Source organism: Conger conger, chromosome 11, assembly GCF_963514075.1.
Source record: "Conger conger chromosome 11, fConCon1.1, whole genome shotgun sequence".
Lineage (NCBI taxonomy): Eukaryota > Metazoa > Chordata > Actinopteri > Anguilliformes > Congridae > Conger > Conger conger.
The window spans coordinates 21,622,474-21,641,184 of record NC_083770.1 but is presented as its reverse complement, the minus strand read 5'-3'; the positions used below and the strand labels follow the sequence as shown (position 1 = coordinate 21,641,184).

Here is an 18,711-nt window from a genome sequence, read left to right as displayed (position 1 = left end):
AAATAGTGAGAAATTCAGGCAGCAAGAGAAATCAATCCCCCCGCCTCCATCTAAACCGTACGACTGGCCAGAGACCTGGCCAAGTGTGACCTCTCTCCTGTGACATGCGTGATGGCATTACCTCAGACTGGCGTGCTGACAGATGAGCTAGGGTCTCAGCACAGTAAGAATGACACCAGCAGTAAAGTATGAAGTCATGAATGCCACTCATATGGCCAAACGGATATAGCCACAAATTGGCCTTAGATGTCTGCCTTGGTAAAACGACCAAGGACCTCATAGGGCTGACAGACATGTTTACTGTTATGCTGGCAGGGTCAGGTCGATATCACTTTTCATCAACTACAATTATAAATGTCTGACTGATTTTGATAAATTGTTGTATTCATACTTATGTTCGTGTTATTGGCGTTTAATAGTTCATTTCTAACCTACAAATCGTGTGCAGGACTGGTAGTATTTGATGAAACTTAGTCCTACAGTTACATCATTCTTCTTAATCAATTTTTTTAAGAATGAAATGCATGGACAGTGGTCTACCACATACCACCACATGGGGGCAGTGTGGCGCTCGGACGCCAGTTCCTAGTACTTCAAAATGAACGGAATTACACCTTTTGAGAGCTTGGTGTCACTCTTTAGCTATTTTCGACTCAGCATGCGCGCCTGGCTGGTTTATGGTTTATTTTCAAATAAGTCCAGTTTTAGTTCCTTCCGACTTGGCGATAAGGAAATATATGTTGTTGTAGGAACACATACCAAAACAGAATGAGATTAAAAATAATATATATTTAATGAATATATATGAAAAATAATATGCCTTTTGCGTATTTCTTTGCGGATATCAGTTCCTATTAACATAATGTAAATATTAAATAACCCCTTGTAATTGATTTATATAAAATGTAACATGATTTAGTTTGAATTTTTAAACAGATTAAATTGTAGGTACATGGTGCTTTTCTTAAAACAATTGGTAGGACATTATTTTCTTAAAATACATTTCATCTGTCATCTAGTCTATGTGTAACGTACAATGTGGTGGTGTCAGTTACTAAATACTAATACTTCAACACATACATTTTCTCATATATTGGAAACACGATGTAAATCTTTATTATTGGCTACAGTTACTTCAATAGGTTCACATTTAAAACATCAATGAGATTGGGATGTAAAAGTTGTCTGTTCAGTAGACTAAAGCCTACCTATTATTTTCTTTATCTCCAAGAGAAAAGTTATAACCAGGCTATTACGTGATTATGTCATTTAAATCTTAAAAGGTGCAAACGTGGCGTTCAACTAGTTGGCTGTTTAACATTTGCAGATGTAGATGTTAAATTGCCATGGATGTGACGACATGTCGGTTTTAATGAATGGCGTATTCTGCGGTTACGTGTTCTTTGATCAAAATGTAATTTCTGGTTAATTGAAATTACAGCGTTGTTTTCTGCATGGGTGAAGAATCGTTTGTATCGCTCAGGATGTACAATGCTTTTCTCGTTAAGGAATCTCGTTGAGAATTCGTCTTCATGGCACGCCAGATTTTTTTTGCTATTACGGAGAGTGGCTTACAAAGTGTCAATTACGCAATATTTTGGTGTTCTCACGGATGAAGCATTACAGGGAGCTTTTAAAGAATAAAATGTTAAATTGCTCAAGTCTCTTAGGGGTTTAGCAGTCGCGCTTTTTTACACTGCACTAGAAATTATAGCCTACTTGTATCGCCCCCTTTAAATATTAATTACTGTAGATATGAAAACTTTTACATTATATTTTCTTTTAATTGCAATTTCGTTCAGTATTTCTTCTGTTCTGACGATAATTTATGAACCGTTATTATCGTTATTATTATTATTATTATTATTATTATTATTATTATTATTATTATTATTATTAGTATTATTAACAGTAGTAGTAGTATAATGGTGAACAGTGACACTTAGTTATATATAACTTGAAGTGGAGCCTGTTCTTTTGAATTCATATTATTTATGATCGTGTCAAAATCCAATGTCATGCTGTCAAAACTTTCCGAAAGGCATGGCATATAAAAAAAAAAATATATGCATATATAAAAAATATATGCATCGTTAAGATGTTAAGATGTAATATGGTATGCACAACATTTTATACACTGAGATATAGAATAGTCCTACACTTCAATATTTTCCCCATACCATAGTTTTTTATTGGGCTTTCCTTGCAGTTTTAAAATAAATTGTTTGCCGTTCGTTTAATGGAGATGTTTGCCTGCTCTAGCATACATAACTCACGTCTCCAAAAGCGCAATTTCTCAATTCCCACGTGAATTTTTATTTTAATATTATTCTATTACCGTTCATATTGGGTCCTGTTATAAACACACGTATGAGAAAAGGTTTTCCTGTAATGACTGATAACCGCCAATAATGTAGTACTTATGAGCTCACATAAGAAATATCAGTGACGGATACGATTTTACATAACCGTTTTATTTTAAAGAATATTATTTCCAAACTCCATAAAAATTGTGTAAACATTTTTAAATAAACTTTCAGCGCTTTATGTCGCTCAAAAATATGCCTATTACGCGTCAACTTGTATATGAACACTGTGAAAGTTTGATCAACCCTTTTAACAAAGATCACACAAATATAATGTTCCACACATTTCGATGAAAATAAAGCTATTTTATTGTCAAAGCATTCAACATGATTAGATAAACTATCAAGTAGTAAATTTCAGCAAAAAGAAGAAACACTGAAACTATTTCTCACTGACACAAAATATTACACCTTTGTATTCAAACAAAACAGGTATTTACACTGCATCTTAGACTGCATTTTAAATCAATATCTATTTAATATTACATGCACTCTCAAATATAGTCTGACATAATCCCATTTGATTTCAATATGTGACCTTTTAGTATGGACATGGAAAAAAAAATCATAGAATAATAACCCATGGAATGTACCTACACTTTTTCATATTTATTTATATATTTATATATTTATAAAATACAACTTACGTTTACACATTATCATTGTTTCCCTTATTTCCAAAACCATAAGTGCTTCATATGATAAATAGATTATTTTTTCAAAAGTCAGAATGCATTGGCATACAGTGAAAACATGACACTTGGAAAAAAAACAAAAAAAAACAATGTCCTTTTGGAAGTGAAAACAAGTGCGCTCTGGGCGTGCTGTACATCCAGTCAGACAATAATCCCGCTCGGAAAAATCAAATCAGCAGCTTCCAAAAAAACAAAATGGCTGTGTGTGAGGAGTCAGTTGTGGGAGGTCATGTGACGGGAGAGGTGGTGTCTCTCCCGGAATGACTCGTTGCAGATGGGGCACTTGAGTTTCTCCTCCCTGCGCCTCTTCACCAGCGGCTCCATGGCAAACTCCTTTTTGTGGTGCGACCTCATGTGGTACACCAGGTCGGAGGTCATGCGGAAGGAGGCGTTGCACTTGGCGCACCAGTTCTGCGCGGGCAGGCAGAGGGAGGTGAAGGACGGGGGCAGGAGCGTGAGCGCCGAGGGCATCTGCAGCTGGATGGGCCCTGACGCCTTGGGCCAGAACGTGGTGGCGTACAGGAAGGGGCTCTGCTTGGGGAGACCCCCCGGGACCGGGCAGCTGCCGCCAAGCTCCGAGCTCTGGAGCTTGGCCGCCAGCTGGTCGGCCTGGTACAGTCTGCTGGAGGACAGGGTGTCCCCCACGGACGGGTGGCAGTCCACGGAGGGCAGGAGTTTGGGGGTCATCACCAGGGGCGACAGGTGGGAGAAGGAGCGGGCCGGCTGGCTGAAGGCGCTCTTGCGCTCGGGGGCGCCGCCCTGCTGGGGGACGGACGTGAAGGCGCTGCCCGTGGAGGAGCCGTCGATGCGCGACTGCGGCTGTGTCTCGGACAGAACCTGCCGGATGTTCAGGTGCTTCTCCGCAGGGCTGCCGCTGGGCCGGCCGCCCTCCTTGTTCTCCGCGTTGGAGCTGAGGTTCTTGGCGGCGTGCTTGAGCCCCGCCGGGCCCTTCTTCACCTCGCTGAAGGCGCTGCGCTTGGTCTCCCCCGGCTCTCCGTGCGACGGCGAGAACGTCCGGCGGTTCTCCTCCAGCCCGTAGGCCCCGCGGTAGTGCTGGGCGGACGTGGCCAGGTCCTCCTTGGACTTGACTGGATGCGGCGGCAGCCCGCCTGCACCCCGGCTCTCCTCCAGCTCGGAGAACTTCCTCTTGTTGGTGCTCTCGCTGCGGATCTCCGCCTCCTTGTCGCTCGGTGGGCTCGTCCGGTTGTTCTCCAGGTCCCGGGCCAGGTTGTGGAAGTCTGTGGAGGGCTTGCCCTCCTGCGAGTTTGAGTAGCCCTCGGACCGGCCGAGCTTGGGGCTGGACCTGGGCGGGGGCAGGTCAGCGCGTTCTGCGCTGTCCTTAGGGTCCTCATCGCCGGCCGCCATGCTCTGCAGCCTCTTAGTGCAGCGGAATCTCAGGTGGGCCAGAAACGGGAACTCAAACTGGAAGCGCTGGTTGCAGTCTGGACACAAGTACGGGGGAGACCCTTAAATAGAGAGATGATACAGATTAGTCACAAAGAAGCTCATCATCTTTTCTTAAAACATTAAATCTTCACAGGCCTATAGTACACTTTCAATAAAAATGGTTCAGATTCTATCTAGTTCCGTGGTTCTTGTCAGACAAATAAAGAACTGAATAAACTGTTCCACTATGGAGACAAGCCAAAGAACCCTTTTTTTCTAAGAGTGTTTCACTATAAATGGAAATATTCTCATACATTAGCAGATGTAACAGCTTAATTGTGGTATGGTCATATAATTTATTATTGTCAAAATGACACACTTTCCTGTTACCAATAAAATATCCTGTCTAATGTTTTATTAAGTAATAGTTTTACCAATGGAACTTTGGCATGAAACCAAGTACAGTAATTGAGTAATTTATATATTAAATTGAAAAAAAAAATCATATATTGGGCTAGAATTATAGCGTGCTGATGATGAATTTGCATTAATATTTAATCTACAAAGTGCAAACGGAATTTAAATCTAACATTGAACAAATATTATCGTGTCATTAACAACAAAATCGAATTGTCATTTTCAGGGCACTGGTCGCGAGAAAAACAAAACGGTGTTGCGTTTTTTTTTTCTTCCTCAGGTGTACCTTTGTTTTTCCCTTGTCCTCTACCGGAACTGAGAAGTAGCAGCTCAATCAGGTCCTTCCCGTACCAGACCAGCAGCTCCTCGTCCTTCTCGATCCTCCTCAGAGAACGGTAGAACAGCTGTCCGTTCTTGACGTAGGCCTCCAGGTTCTGTTCGTCCTTGTCCCGGGCAGACTGGACCAGGCGAAGCCACATCAGGCCCTCCGAGGAGCTGTTGGCCGCTGAAGTGTCCACCTGCACGACCGACAGAAGGCGACCAGGCGTTAGAGAAACGGCATCAATGCCCATCACGACCCTCCAAACATCGCCTATTCGAGTATTCGCCTTTTCGGTCGATGTAGCATACAGATTCAGTATACAGTCTGCAACTGCAAATATATTGATAATACGATGTGATGTAGGCCAGTACATTATTTTTTAAATGAATACTATAGATATATAGAGTATTCTTCAATAATATAATCAATATAATAATCTGAGAATCCTACTGATTATTGTACGGAAATGAAAGTATAAGTCGGTTGGTGAACATATGGTATCTATTTAACGATGTTGTGAACATGAATAGAACCAAAGAATAAAAATCAAAATAAGTTATTGCCAAACGTATAATAACTTTAATACCCACACATTTTCCATAACCGTGCAACCCATTGTCGAAATAGTTTTATTTGAGGGTAGGCTACTTGAATACAAAATGAATAAGTGTCTCACCCTGAAGATGTAAGGCGCAGTTCGTTTATCCGTTGATTTGAGAGCAATGAAAGCAATACTGTCGTATAAGGAAGTGTGGCTCAAAACGCAAGGTCCGAAAATGGCATTTTCTGGAATATCACAAGTGGTGTAGACGCTGGTGAAAATATCCGTTAAGCACTGCTGGACTGCTTTGGCGTCTCCGTCCCAAACCAGTTTTTGGGAACTGGATTCCTCCATCGTCGGCTGTGGGGAAACATATCACTGATTGAGTAACCGTTCTTGTCAAGTAACAAAAAAAGAAAAAAGAAATTGATCTCAGCGCCACGCTGAGCAGTAAATACACTTAACAGGTTCTCAAGGGCGTCCCAGGTAAATGACAGAGCCTCTTAATTCAATTAAATTCCCCTTGAAGGTAGCCTACATGAAGATATCAACTTGCAAATGACTATCACCACTGATTGTAAAAATTGCCCGTGAATGCTAAACCCTCTTTTTAATATTCTGTGTCTTAATGTCTAGACTGTCATATAGAATGATACGATAAAAAATATATATACATTATTGTTATTATTATTTATATTGGTATTATGGTAATATTAATATCTTCATTAAGTACTACTGATAATAATAATAATAATAATAATAATAATAATAATAATAATAATAATAATAATTTATTTTTTCTATGTATTTTTTATGTGCTTTAGGGTAACCAGCCAGCTTTTTTTTCTTTTCTTCTTTTGCATTTGAAATGACTCTCTGTGAAGTCCTAAGAAAAGACACTGTGGAGTCCGCTGGAAAATGGAAAAGCATATCGAATGGATTTCAAGTGGCCTGTCAGAGTCACTGATTTCATGTCAGCTAACCTTTAGCTCTCTTCTACAAGAGGGAACGTATGTTTGCTCATTACCATAATCCACCACTTTCCCTCCGAGACTTTAATTAAGGCAGCACGCTGAGTTAATTATTATTTTTTTTTACCTCTGCACGCGTATTTACGGTTGAAGACGAATCCCCCTCTCCTTGTTATGCATGAGATATGATTTACTTCGGCAAGTGGTTAAACAGCACTCAAAAGAGGCGAGGCGTCAGAAATGCTGCTTCACTGAAACCCTCACGTTCCATAAGCACTGTTGTAAGCGTTTATGTCTTGTGTGCAAAACTGTTCCTTTTTTAAGCACTATTCATTTAGTGGAAAGTTGTTTGTATCACCTCCTCGTAGTTATTTAAAGAAGTAGGATCACATTATTTCACTATCAATTTCAAAAGCACGTAGGCCTATTTTTAACTGCATTGTCATCTTCACATTATATATTTTACTTGTTTATGCTTGCATTATGATAACCATGTGGATTAAAAAACTAGGTTTGTAGGTCAAATTATTTGTGAAATATTAGATAAAAAGAAATATGTCCAAGTGATCTGGACTGATTCATAGGCCTATTTATCTGATTTATATTTATCCATGGTAATAGAAGATTTCATTTTGGGCCGACGTTTTAACCAATAGCTACATCATAATGTAGGCTATCTGAACAGATTAAATTGGCGTCGGTACTTTATAAAGTATTGCATGTGTTTATTTTATTTTTTGGACAACTAAAAGGCTATTAATCACACATTGTAACCAATAATCCACCGTTGGTTACACGAATTTACGGTGCTTTTCCAATGTGACCATCGCTGAAAACAACTAAAATAAACTCCCATGTCATCTAAAGAGATCTTGTGACGGTGCGGTGCATGCCAATGAAGAGAGCTATTAACATTCACGAAACGTTACGGGAACAAAAAGTTATCCTTTTCTTGGACTACGTTAAAAAAAGAACTATGCTGGAGCCACTCTTGGTTATATATGCTGCGGGCTCAGCCTACGTTGCCGCCTTGGACAAAATTCAAATGTTAGAGTAATCTCGCTCAGAAATGTACTCTTTTTTTCTTCCTCGTAGCCCTTCTATTGTATGAAGGTCGCACTCTCACTTGGGAAAACCGCACAAAAGGTTCAATGAATATGCGTTTCAGCCAAATGAGAAAATAGAACTCTCAATGCGCACGCATATCCATAATGGGCGAAACGAACCCCTTTCGCCTCGGTTTTCAACGTGGAGTTTATTTACAACCATATTTAATAAAATAACATCACTTTAACTGTTAAATATATCCGGGAATTAAAAGCTTTCCTTAAAAATTGCCACTTAGTTCGTTTCGGGCTCCTTCGCCGGAGCATCTTGTTCATCTCTGCTACCCATGGCTTTCTTTGGCCGGAGGATGCTAGTTTTCTGTTGCAGATCAATCTGCGCTCTTAACTCGCCCCGCTGAATAAAACAAAAGAAAAAGAAACATCGCACTTACCTTCCTGTTAAATGCAATATAATCCACAACGTTCAAGCGATGGCAAATATAATATGTGCGCAAACCGGGGTTTATCGCGTTCTCTTTAGCCCGTTTGGTCAGTACATTTCCCCTGTCTGTTGAAAGTGACAGTGCCGCCGATCGCCGTGCGTTTCGCAAACGGAGAGAATCGTACAGATGGGCCCGATGCACTGGCTGACTGGCACACAGACACACACTTTTTGTTTGCCGCACATAATCTGTCCAATGAGGCGTGACACCCACCGTCTCCTCCCTTTAACTCTTCACTGGCCGACGTCCATTTGACGAAGCTACCCCGCACCTTGCGCAATGTCATTTTATTGCTACATCACAATTTACAATAGTGGGAGCAGGACGCGAGCCCATTTTCAGGATTTCACAAAAATCCATAAGGTTTTTTTACGACCGAACAGACGATCTACACCCAAGCAGGTTTGAATTGTGGGTTTTTTTCCTCAATCTCACAGACAGTAAGTGGCTCCTGTTTTTGAAGGAAAACTGTTTTAATTTTCAGAAAGACGAATGCGATTGACTTATATGCTCAAATGGCTTGTTTAGTATAGTAGACTTTACTTTAGATAATAATAATAATAATAATAATAATAATAATAATAATAATAATATATTATTATTATTATTATTATTATTATTATGAATATTAAATGTTTATAATGAACTATCTCGACTATGAGTAAGCCAATTATGAATGAATATGAGGGCCACCTGCCTTCTCTTTCAGCTATTATGCCATGTTTTCTGTCTTTGATATTGGCAATGTTTCAGAGACACAATATTAAGTGCTTTACATCATGAACAAGTGAAGTCCGCATGTCTAACATTATTACAGCACCACAGCCAGTCACAGCTAAAGACTCTAAATTGATAGTTTGCCTGTTGCCTGACAGTGACAGTTGTACATAATGTGTATATTTATACTTCTAAACATTTGTAAAGTACATTTTCCTCTTGTACATTTGATTGTACATTTTTTTATTGATAGTTTTTTATTGATTATTGTCTTTCTTAACCGGATTGCCTGCCACTGTAAAAATAACCCCCCTATTTACTCAATACAATTTATGTAAAGTTAACAGATAAATCAATCAGTGATATTACATTATATTTATTAAATAATACTTGTAATCTGTTACCTGTTACATTTTATTTGGTAGATGTCGTGTATCATTTTTCACGGTGCGGAAAAGGGAGATATGTACTTATCATCTGATGAAGTGTATTTTCACAGAGACCCACCCCCTCTCCAAATCATTATAAAGTAAGACCAAGTAAGACCAGTACAGTGTACAGGAGCAGAGTGCACAAGTAAGACCAGTACAGTGTACAGGAGCAGAGTGCACAAGTAAGACCAGTACAGTGTACAGGAGCAGAGTGCACAAGTAAGACCAGTACAGTGTACAGGAGCAGAGTGCACAAGTAAGACCAGTACAGTGTACAGGAGCAGAGTGCACTTTTGCCTCAGATTGTGATCCTCAGGAGAAGATACTATTTTGATATCAAGAGCAGCCTGGTCGCTGTCTTGTGTGATGCCACGATCTCCTTATTAAACAAAATCTGCATTATTACTTTTTTCTGTTTCTTAAATGGACAACAACTTCATATTACAGGGCATTTTTGAACTCTGTTAACAATCTAACAATCACAATTCATTACTAAAGAGCTGTGGTTTGTGTTTATCTCTGGACAAGAAAATTGTGTTAAATCAACTTTTTCAGAGTATATACAGTCCCAACTGGATTTGTGTACTCTGTCCGAGATTTTGTGTTGTTTCTAGAGAGAATGGATGGGAATATGTGGTTGAGATGAGGCATCAGTTTTGTGTTGTTTCTGGAAAGAATGGATGGCTGTTGTTTTTATGTTTCTTCTGAAGAGAATAGATGAAGATGTATACTTTAGGTGTAGATTAGGTGTACATTGTGTTTTTATTCTGGAGAGAATGGATGCAGCTGTATGGTTGAGCTGAGGTGTGTGTTTTGTGATGTTTCTGTAGAGGGTGGATGGGTGTGTGTGGTTGTGGTGAGGTGTGTGTTTTGTGATGTTTCTGTAGAGGGTGAATGGATGTGTGTGGTTGAGGTGAGGTGTGTGTTTTTTGATGTTTCTGTAGCAGGTGAATGACTGTGTGTGATTGAGATGAGGTGTGTGTTTTGTGATGTTTCTGTAGAGGGTGAATGGATGTGTGTTTGGTTCAGGTGAGGTGTGTGTTTTGTGATGTTTCTGTAGCAGGTGAATGGCCGTGTGTGATTGAGGTGAGGTGTGTGTTTTGTGATGTTTCTGTAGAGGGTGAATGGGTGTGTGTGGGTGAGGTGTGTGTTTTGTGATGTTTCTGTAGAGGGTGAATGGATGTGTGTATGGTTGAGGTGAGGTGTGTGTTTTGTGATGTTCCTGTAGAGGGTGAATGGTATGTGTGGTTGAGGTGAGGTGTGTGTTTTGTGATGTTTCTGTAGAGGGTGAATGGTATGTGTGGTTGAGGTGAGGTGTGTGTTTTGTGATGTTTCTGTAGAGGGTGAATGGGTGTGTGTGGGTGAGGTGTGTGTTTTGTGATGTTTCTGTAGAGGGTGAATGGGTGTGTGTGGGTGAGGTGTGTGTTTTGTAATGTTTCTGTAGAGGGTGAATGGGTCTGTGGTTGAGGTGAGGTGTGTGTTTTGTGATGTTTCTGTAGAGGGTGAATGGGTGTGTGTGGTTGTGGTGAGGTGTGTGTTTTGTGATGTTTCTGTAGAGGGTGAATGGGTGTGTGTGGGTGAGGTGTGTGTTTTGTAAAGTTTCTGTAGAGGGTGAATGGGTCTGTGGTTGAGGTGAGGTGTGTGTTTTGTGATGTTTCTGTAGAGGGTGAATGGCTATGTGTGGTTGTGGTGAGGTTTGTGTTTTGTGATGTTTCTGTAGAGGGTGAATGGGTGTGTGTGGGTGAGGTGTGTGTTTTGTAATGTTTCTGTAGAGGGTGAACGGGTCTGTGGTTGTGGTGAGGTGTGTGTTTTGTGATGTTTCTGTAGAGGGTGAATGGTATGTGTGGTTGAGGTGAGGTGTGTGTTTTGTGATGTTTCTGTAGAGGGTGAATGGCTGTGTGGGGTTGACTGTGAGGTGTGTGTTTTGTGATGTTTCTGTAGAGGGTGAATGAGTGTGTGGTTGAGGTGATGTGGCCGTTGTTGTTCCTCACTGGGAAGCAGGACAGATCAGACAGTGGCTGGAATCACTTGAATCTTGGCCCTAGATAGCACCAGGCAATCACATTTTGATGTCATTATAATAATAATAATAATGACAATAATAATAATTATAATAATAATAATTATAATAATAATAATAATAATAATAATAATAATAATAATAATAACTCCTGATTATCAGCTTTCCTACCCTGCTGCTGAGAGTTGGCAAGATTTCTGGCACATTTAATCTAATCAAATAGGCAGTTTTAAGATTTGCTTTTGAATAATTTTCTGAAAACTAGGAGAAAACTAAACAAATAGGATGCACTGGCTTCACACTTGAAACATGGGTGCTGATATAAGCACATTTCTTGTGGTGGATAACAACAATGATCTATAATTATATGCTTTATAAACATTTTTGACAAGTATTTAAGCATTTCTTATCATGAGCTTATAAATTTGCTAACGTGTGTTTTGTGTGCATGCATGCATGTGCATGTGTATGTGTGCATGCATATGTGTGGGTGTGTGTGCATGGCATGCATGCATGTGTGAGTGTGTGCCTCTGTGTGTGTCTGTGTGTCCGTGTCTGAGTGAGCGGGAGATTGATTGAGATTTCTTTATTTGAATGCATGTGGTCTACATGGCTTGACTGTGTAACGTTTTGCTCAGCTTGCTAGGATATCTATCTTTGTAGTCTCTTGGCATATTGCACTAGATTTTATCATCAGACTACTCTAAAGAATAAAAGTAATAACTATTATAATCTATCCACAGAGTATAAACTGTTACAATTTTGATGGTTACTTTATGATAACTTTATGAAATTATTACAAGTTCTCCTTTGCATTTTACATTGGAAAATAATACAGTAGATGTCTGTGTGTGTGTGTGTGTGTGTGTGTGTGTGTAGGGGGAAAAAAAAGATGTACAATCTTCACATAATCAAATGCTATTAAAATGTAATCAAACTCACAAGACAGGTTTTTATTACAACACAACATTAAGTGGCATGTAGTCGGCTGAGATTGAGATTGTGTTGACTCAGTCCGACTAGCAGGTAAGGCAGTTTGTAAAGGAATATTTTTATAGAACTAACCGTGAAGACTATTACTGATGCAGCTACACAGTAAAATTCAGTTACAGCTTGGCGTTAATTCAACTCTAATACAATACATGTCCAATGTGGATTAAATACCCTCTCGGTACAAACCCTATCAGAGTTTATTTGAACAGAGCATTCTCCTGTGTAGCTTCAGTGTGGAAATGCAGAATATTTTCATTCTGTCACTGTGATTCTACTTCTACCCTTCCTTTGTTATGTATCATTAATGTTCTATTACACATACAAATCTGCCAAGCCAACTAAATATTACTGTGGCCAAACAATTTGTAATTTCTTCAGCATTATTCAAAATCATTAATAAAACATACAATTATGCCTTGTTTTGTATTGCCACCCACATTTTTTTGACTTGTGGTCAGGGTTGAAATTCTAAAAACAGAATTATTATCAGGGAAAGCACAAAACAGTGTCTTAACAAATAATGTTATGACTGTGGTTATGTTTATTGTCAGCCTGTGTTAATATAATCAGACAATAATCAATTTATGTTATTCAGAAAATAACTTTAACTCAATACCTATTTGGCTACTTGTTTGCAGGGCCAGAAGAGTTACTATAACTTGGTGATTGGTATCACACAGCCAGACTTTGGCAGCTGGTTATTATTCATTGATAATTTTTTTTCAAGTGATGTAATGCTTAAAATTCAGCATTACATGTGTTTGCTCTGAAACACGCATACACATATACATGCTGATGCTGCACATATCTGACATCAGAACTGTTTTTTTTTCTTACTCAAATGTAAAACATAATTGTCAAATATATAAATATGATTTGTATGTGATATACTAAATAAATGGCTTTAGAAATTAGTATGTAACGCACAAACATGATTTACACTCAATTTCTTTTCTCCAAAACTGCAGGGCTACCATCTCGTCATCAGTGTCAGCCTAAGAGTCAATTTAACGTAATAATCAACACCAACTCATATTTATGCCTCTGATAAATGTTTTATTTCTTTAATCACTGAACATCTTTATTTGACTGAGTGACATCTGCAGTCACCTATGGTTTGCTACTGTTCTGTAATAACAAAGCATATTTATTACACATGGCTTAGATTACTTCCGCGATGAACTCCAGTGCATGAGTACAGATGTTGGATTTATGTAACAATCTATTTATTCAGCTTACTGAACTATTAATCATTTGCTTTTAACAATTGCTGTTGTTTTTTCTCTCTCTTTCTCTCTCTCTCGTGATTATGTGAACAGGGGGATCTGGCTTTTCATCGCAGTACATGTTATTAACTTCTCTTTCTAATTTACGTGATCTGTTCAGTGAATTATAAAATAATGAGTTCAAGTTTCAACTGGGCATTACAATGGCATTAAAAAAGGCATACATGCTAACTAATGGTGCTTGAAGCAAAATACAGTGTGTTCCTTTTGTTTGATCATTTTTGTTGAATTTTGCATAGGAAAAATAAATCATGTACAAACAAGAATAAATACATTTCTGTGATTATGGAAATTGCTTCACATTTATTGAAATACCCTGTGGGTGATGACATAGGAAAAACACAAAGACATTCAGCTAGCCTTTCTGCAAGCAGGCACCACGACTGGCAGTAAGAATAGCAGACGATAAGGGCTTTTTTTTTTTTTTGCATATAAAGTTGATTTTCTCTCTTTGCAAGCCGAAACGTAAAAAGATTTACGGGGCTCTTAGCAGTAAATCTCCTCCTGTTCCTCTCCTTGCCCATCCAAGCATGATAAGGACCTTTTCCATACAGTACCCAGAATTAAAACCGCAGAGATCACCCAATCAGCAGCCATCTGCTTTGCCCCAAACTGTGGCTGTGGGTAGCTGTCAGAGGCTGGGCGCACCCAACGGATTCTCCTCTCGCTGTTTCGCAGCAAACGGCCATGTCAGTACAGTGTTTTTAAAACCCTGCAGCTTTCCTGTCCACCCTCAACCCTTTTATTTAAAACAGCATGTCACGGCCAGAGAACAAACGTAATTTATTTTTTTGTGGCTTGACCTGATAGGCTAATTGTCCTCTGAGAGGTTAATATTTTATACTGGCAATTATGTTGCGGTAAAGACAGACTGTAAAATACAATTAATAAATGGCACATATTTATTAGGCGTGCATGTTTAAATTCTGTAATATTTGCCTTTTGTCGTTGCAGTAGGCTACCAATGTAAAGAAGCCAGTTTGGCTGTTGTAAAATAGCAATTTGTCGTGGCGTAATCCCTGGGAAAAGTAATGAAAAAAAGATTCTTGTATTTTATTTTAAGCTGTTTGTGGATTAAAGTCTGGTCTATTGTGTGGATACTTAGGTGTTCTATGTTTACCCACAACAGACCAATAAAGGGCTTCTGGTTATCTAGCTCAGACACAAGCGTCTATGGTCCTAAGTACAGTGACAAATGATGGAACAATCAGGCTCTGTCGATTCCAACTGGGACAGATCTGTTTAAATGTCGTAGCAGAATTACAGTGATTTCTATCTCAGAGATTAAGGCAGAAATCATATACTGCTTCTCATAATTACAGCGGGTATTAGGGTGAGGATAAAGCAGACATGGTGTATTTTAAACCTGTAAAGGTCTTAACTGGTGCTAAATACACCATACATGGAAAAGAACAGGTTTGCAACAGTTAAAAGTAAACATAATTTTAAAACGCCGATTATACATTTTGAAGTCAATGTTTGTCAGTGGAAATACAAAGTGTGATAATTTTACCAGACACAAAAACCAGCGTTGTGCCTCATTACAATCTATGCTGGACTCCTCTGAAGGCAGACATTTTGAAGGGTTTGTCAGTACATTTCCAATGACATTCTCCTATCTTCCTGCATATGCATTAACACCAGACCATTAACATTTGCTGCACTCCAAGCAAATCAAACTTTCATTTGAAATTAAAAACAACATCTACAAACTCTGATAATGGAGCAATGTTGTCTTGTCACCATATCCAACTAAATTAGCAGAATTCAAGTTAATCTTAAATGATGTGTCCTCTTTTTACACATTTCTATTCAATACATTTCATAATTCCAGTGCTAATATATTCATAATTGCACTTCTTTTTGGGTGGAATATTAGTTGTGTGGTAGATTAAGGATAGAGTATAGTAGTTGTTCCTCCCAAAAATAACTTAAGTTAAAACCAAGAGCAGCTTGTGCCACTGTTGAATTGGAATGCGTGTGTAAGTGCTTTGACTTCTGAAAGACTGGCAGTCAAAACAAGTGCACCTCTCTCCGGGGAGGGAGAGTTGTTTTGGTGGAGGTATTTGTTTGATGCCCTGATTTGTGTACGTGAGGGTCCTCCAGGCAGGGATGAGAGGAAACAGAGAGGGTCTTGGGCCAGGCCTGGGACGTCTGCAAAGGGCTGAGAGGTGTGTGTGAGTGAGGGAAGAGCTGCACTCTGAGCTGCTCCAGACTTTGCTTCGTCTTTCCAATGGAGGGCAGAAGAGATAAAGAAAGAGAGTCTGGACCAGACTGCTGGGAGTGGAGGAGGAGAGGAAGTGAGTGTGCCTGTGTGTGTATGTCTGTGTGTGTGTGTGTGTGTGTGTGTGCGTGTGTCTGAGTGTGTGTGTGTGTGTCTGAGTGTGTGTGTGTGTGTGTCTGAGTATGTGTGTGTGTGTGTGTGTGTGTGTGTGTGTCTGAGTATGTGTGTGTGTGGGTGTGTGTGTCTGAGTGTGTGTGTGTGTGTGTGTGTGTCTGAGTGTGTGTGTGTGTGTCTGAGTGTGCGTGTGTATGTCTGAGTGTGTGTGTGTCTGTGTCTGAGTGTGGGTGTGGGTGTCTGAGTACGTGTGTGTGTGTGTCTGAGTGTGTGTGTGTGTCTGAGTACGTGTGTGTGTGTGCGTGTGTGAGTGTGTGAGAGTTTGAGTCTGAGTATGTGTGTGTGTGTGTGAGGGTCTAAGTATGTGTGTGTGTGTGAGTCTGAGTATGTGTATGTGTCTGCATGTGTGTGTGTGTGAGTGTGTGAGTCTGAGTATGTGTGTATGTCTGCGCGTGTGTGCCTGAGTATGTGTGTGTGTGTGAGTGTGTCTGCATGTGTTTCTGTGTCTGAGTGTGTGTGGGCGTGTGTGTTTGTGTGTGAGTGTGTCTGAGTGTGTGTGTGTCTGAGTATGTGTCTGAGTATGTGTGTGTCTGTGTGTGTGTTTGTCTGAATGTGTGTGTCTGTGTGTGTGCTTTTGTGTTTATGTGTGTGTGTGTGTGTCTGAGTGCATGTGTTTTTCTGTATGTTAGTCCGAGTGTACATACATGTGTCTCAGTGCATGTAAGTGTGTGTGTGTGTGTGTGCGTGTATATTTATTTGGTTATGTGCATGCATGTATGTGTGTATGTGTGTATTTGTGTGTGTGTGTGTGTCTGTGTGGGTGTGTGTGTGTGTGAATGTGTGTATTTGTGTATGTGTGTGTGTGAGAGTGAATGTGTGTATTTGTGTGTATTTGTGTGTGTGAGTGAATGTGTGTATTTGTGTATGTGTGTGTGAGTGAATGTGTGTATTTGTGTCTGTGTGTGTGTGTGAGTGAATGTGTGTATTTGTGTGTGTGTGTGTGTGTGTGTGAGTGAATGTGTGTATTTGTGTGTGTGTGTGTGTGTGTGAGAGTGAATGTGTGTATTTGTGTGTGTGTGTGTGTGTGAGTGAATGTATGTGTGTGTGTGAGTGAATGTGTGTATTTTTGTGTGTGTGTGTGTGTGAGTGAATGTGTGTATTTTTGTGTGTGTGTGAGAGTGAATGTGTGTATTAGAGTGTGTGTGTGAGTGAATGTGTGTATTAGAGTGTGTGTGTGTGTGAGTGAATGTGTGTATTTGTGTGTATTTGTGTGTGTGTGAGAGTGAATGTGTGTATTAGAGTGTGTGGGTGTATTTGTGTGTGTATTAGAGTGTGTGTGTGTGTGTGTGTGAGTGAATGTGTATGTGTGTGAGAGTGAATGTGTATTTGTGTGTATTAGAGAGTGTGTGTATTAGTGTGTGTGTGTGAGAGTGAATGTGTCTGAGTGTCTGTAAGGTTCCTCTCTCACAGACACCCCACTACCTGCACGTGCTCAACCTTGTTGGCGTACCCTCACCCTCTCCGTCTCGAAACGCCGTCGCCGGGTCTCTCTCCTCTGCCTCGCTCGCCCGCCACACCTTAAATTAACTTGCCGCGCCGCGTCTGCCTCCAACGCGTCTTCTGCAGGGAGAGAGGAAAAGGAAGGAATGAATTAATAATGAGGCATCCAGCGATTATACAAATGGAGGCAACGGCCAAGAAATATTCTGTATGGCATATGGCACTTCAGCTGGCATATGTGCCAGTTTTCACAAAAACTGGCACGGAGGCGCTCGATGGTCAGCGCTAACTGCCAAAAACTCAGAGAGGGCTGAGGAGAAGCGCTCGAGTGCCTCTGACGAGCACTCATGTCCCCCCACACCCCCCGAGTACGATTGGGAGGAGCTGCCGGACTGGAAAGTGAAGATTTTTGGTGAGATGAAAAGGGATTTGGGCCTGCACTCGCGCCGTGAAGACTGACTAAGTCACCGCCATTTTGTTTTTTCAGTCTGGGCCAATGATGGTGGCCCTGCGTTCATTTCCTCACCCGCCCCCCCTCCCCCCCTCCCCTCGCCAAACATCGAGGTGGAAATGAAACTTGGTGCTAAACTCACGACGGAGGCGAAATTAGATTGGAATCACCGCGACTCCGTAGCCAATCAGGCGGTCCCCAGCGCGCTTTGTAGAGCGCTTTTGTGTGGAAATGAAAAGCTGGTCGGCAGATATAAACACAGCTTTGACCTTGCTTTATTGTGAAATTCTGTCCAATGCAAATATGCCGCTTTTGTGCTGGTCCTAATTGGCAGAGAGCACCTGATTTTTTGTGAAAATTTTCATATTTTTCAGGAGGCGTTTGGGGGCCTTGCCACCTCAAATTCAGACAGACAATTAACTCATTTCAGGCACTGCCAGTGAAATCCAAACAAATCCATTCAAATGTGTTTTTATTTATTTGTGTTAGGAGGTAGACTTTGACAGACTTCTGTAATATTACCTTCATTCCTCTTTTGCCAACACCCACTGAAGACCCAAAAAGCAATCCAGACACTGTGATTGGACTGGACCAGTGAGGGAGGCGGGCCCACGACAGACAGAACAGCACCCTGGGTACCTGGCCTGAACCAGAAAGAGCCACACTGTTTTGGGACAGGGACTCCCAGGCCCCCAGACCCCCCAGTCTGCTCGCCCTGCTCAGAGTCC

At 40.5% G+C, this 18,711-nt stretch overlaps 1 protein-coding gene across 1 annotated transcript; it reads right to left on the bottom strand.

Annotated features, from left to right (window-relative positions):
* Positions 1 to 2,657: 2,657 nt before the first annotated feature.
* Positions 2,658 to 8,378, bottom strand: prdm8b (PR domain containing 8b). Its single transcript, XM_061261632.1, has 4 exons — positions 8,197 to 8,378; positions 5,863 to 6,087; positions 5,151 to 5,382; positions 2,658 to 4,527 (listed from the first exon to the last, which is right to left on the bottom strand). The coding sequence occupies exons 2-4, from the start codon at positions 6,079 to 6,081 to the stop codon at positions 3,275 to 3,277; spliced, it is 1,704 nt and encodes a 567-aa protein (XP_061117616.1). The 5' UTR covers positions 6,082 to 6,087; positions 8,197 to 8,378; the 3' UTR covers positions 2,658 to 3,274.
* Positions 8,379 to 18,711: the final 10,333 nt, after the last annotated feature.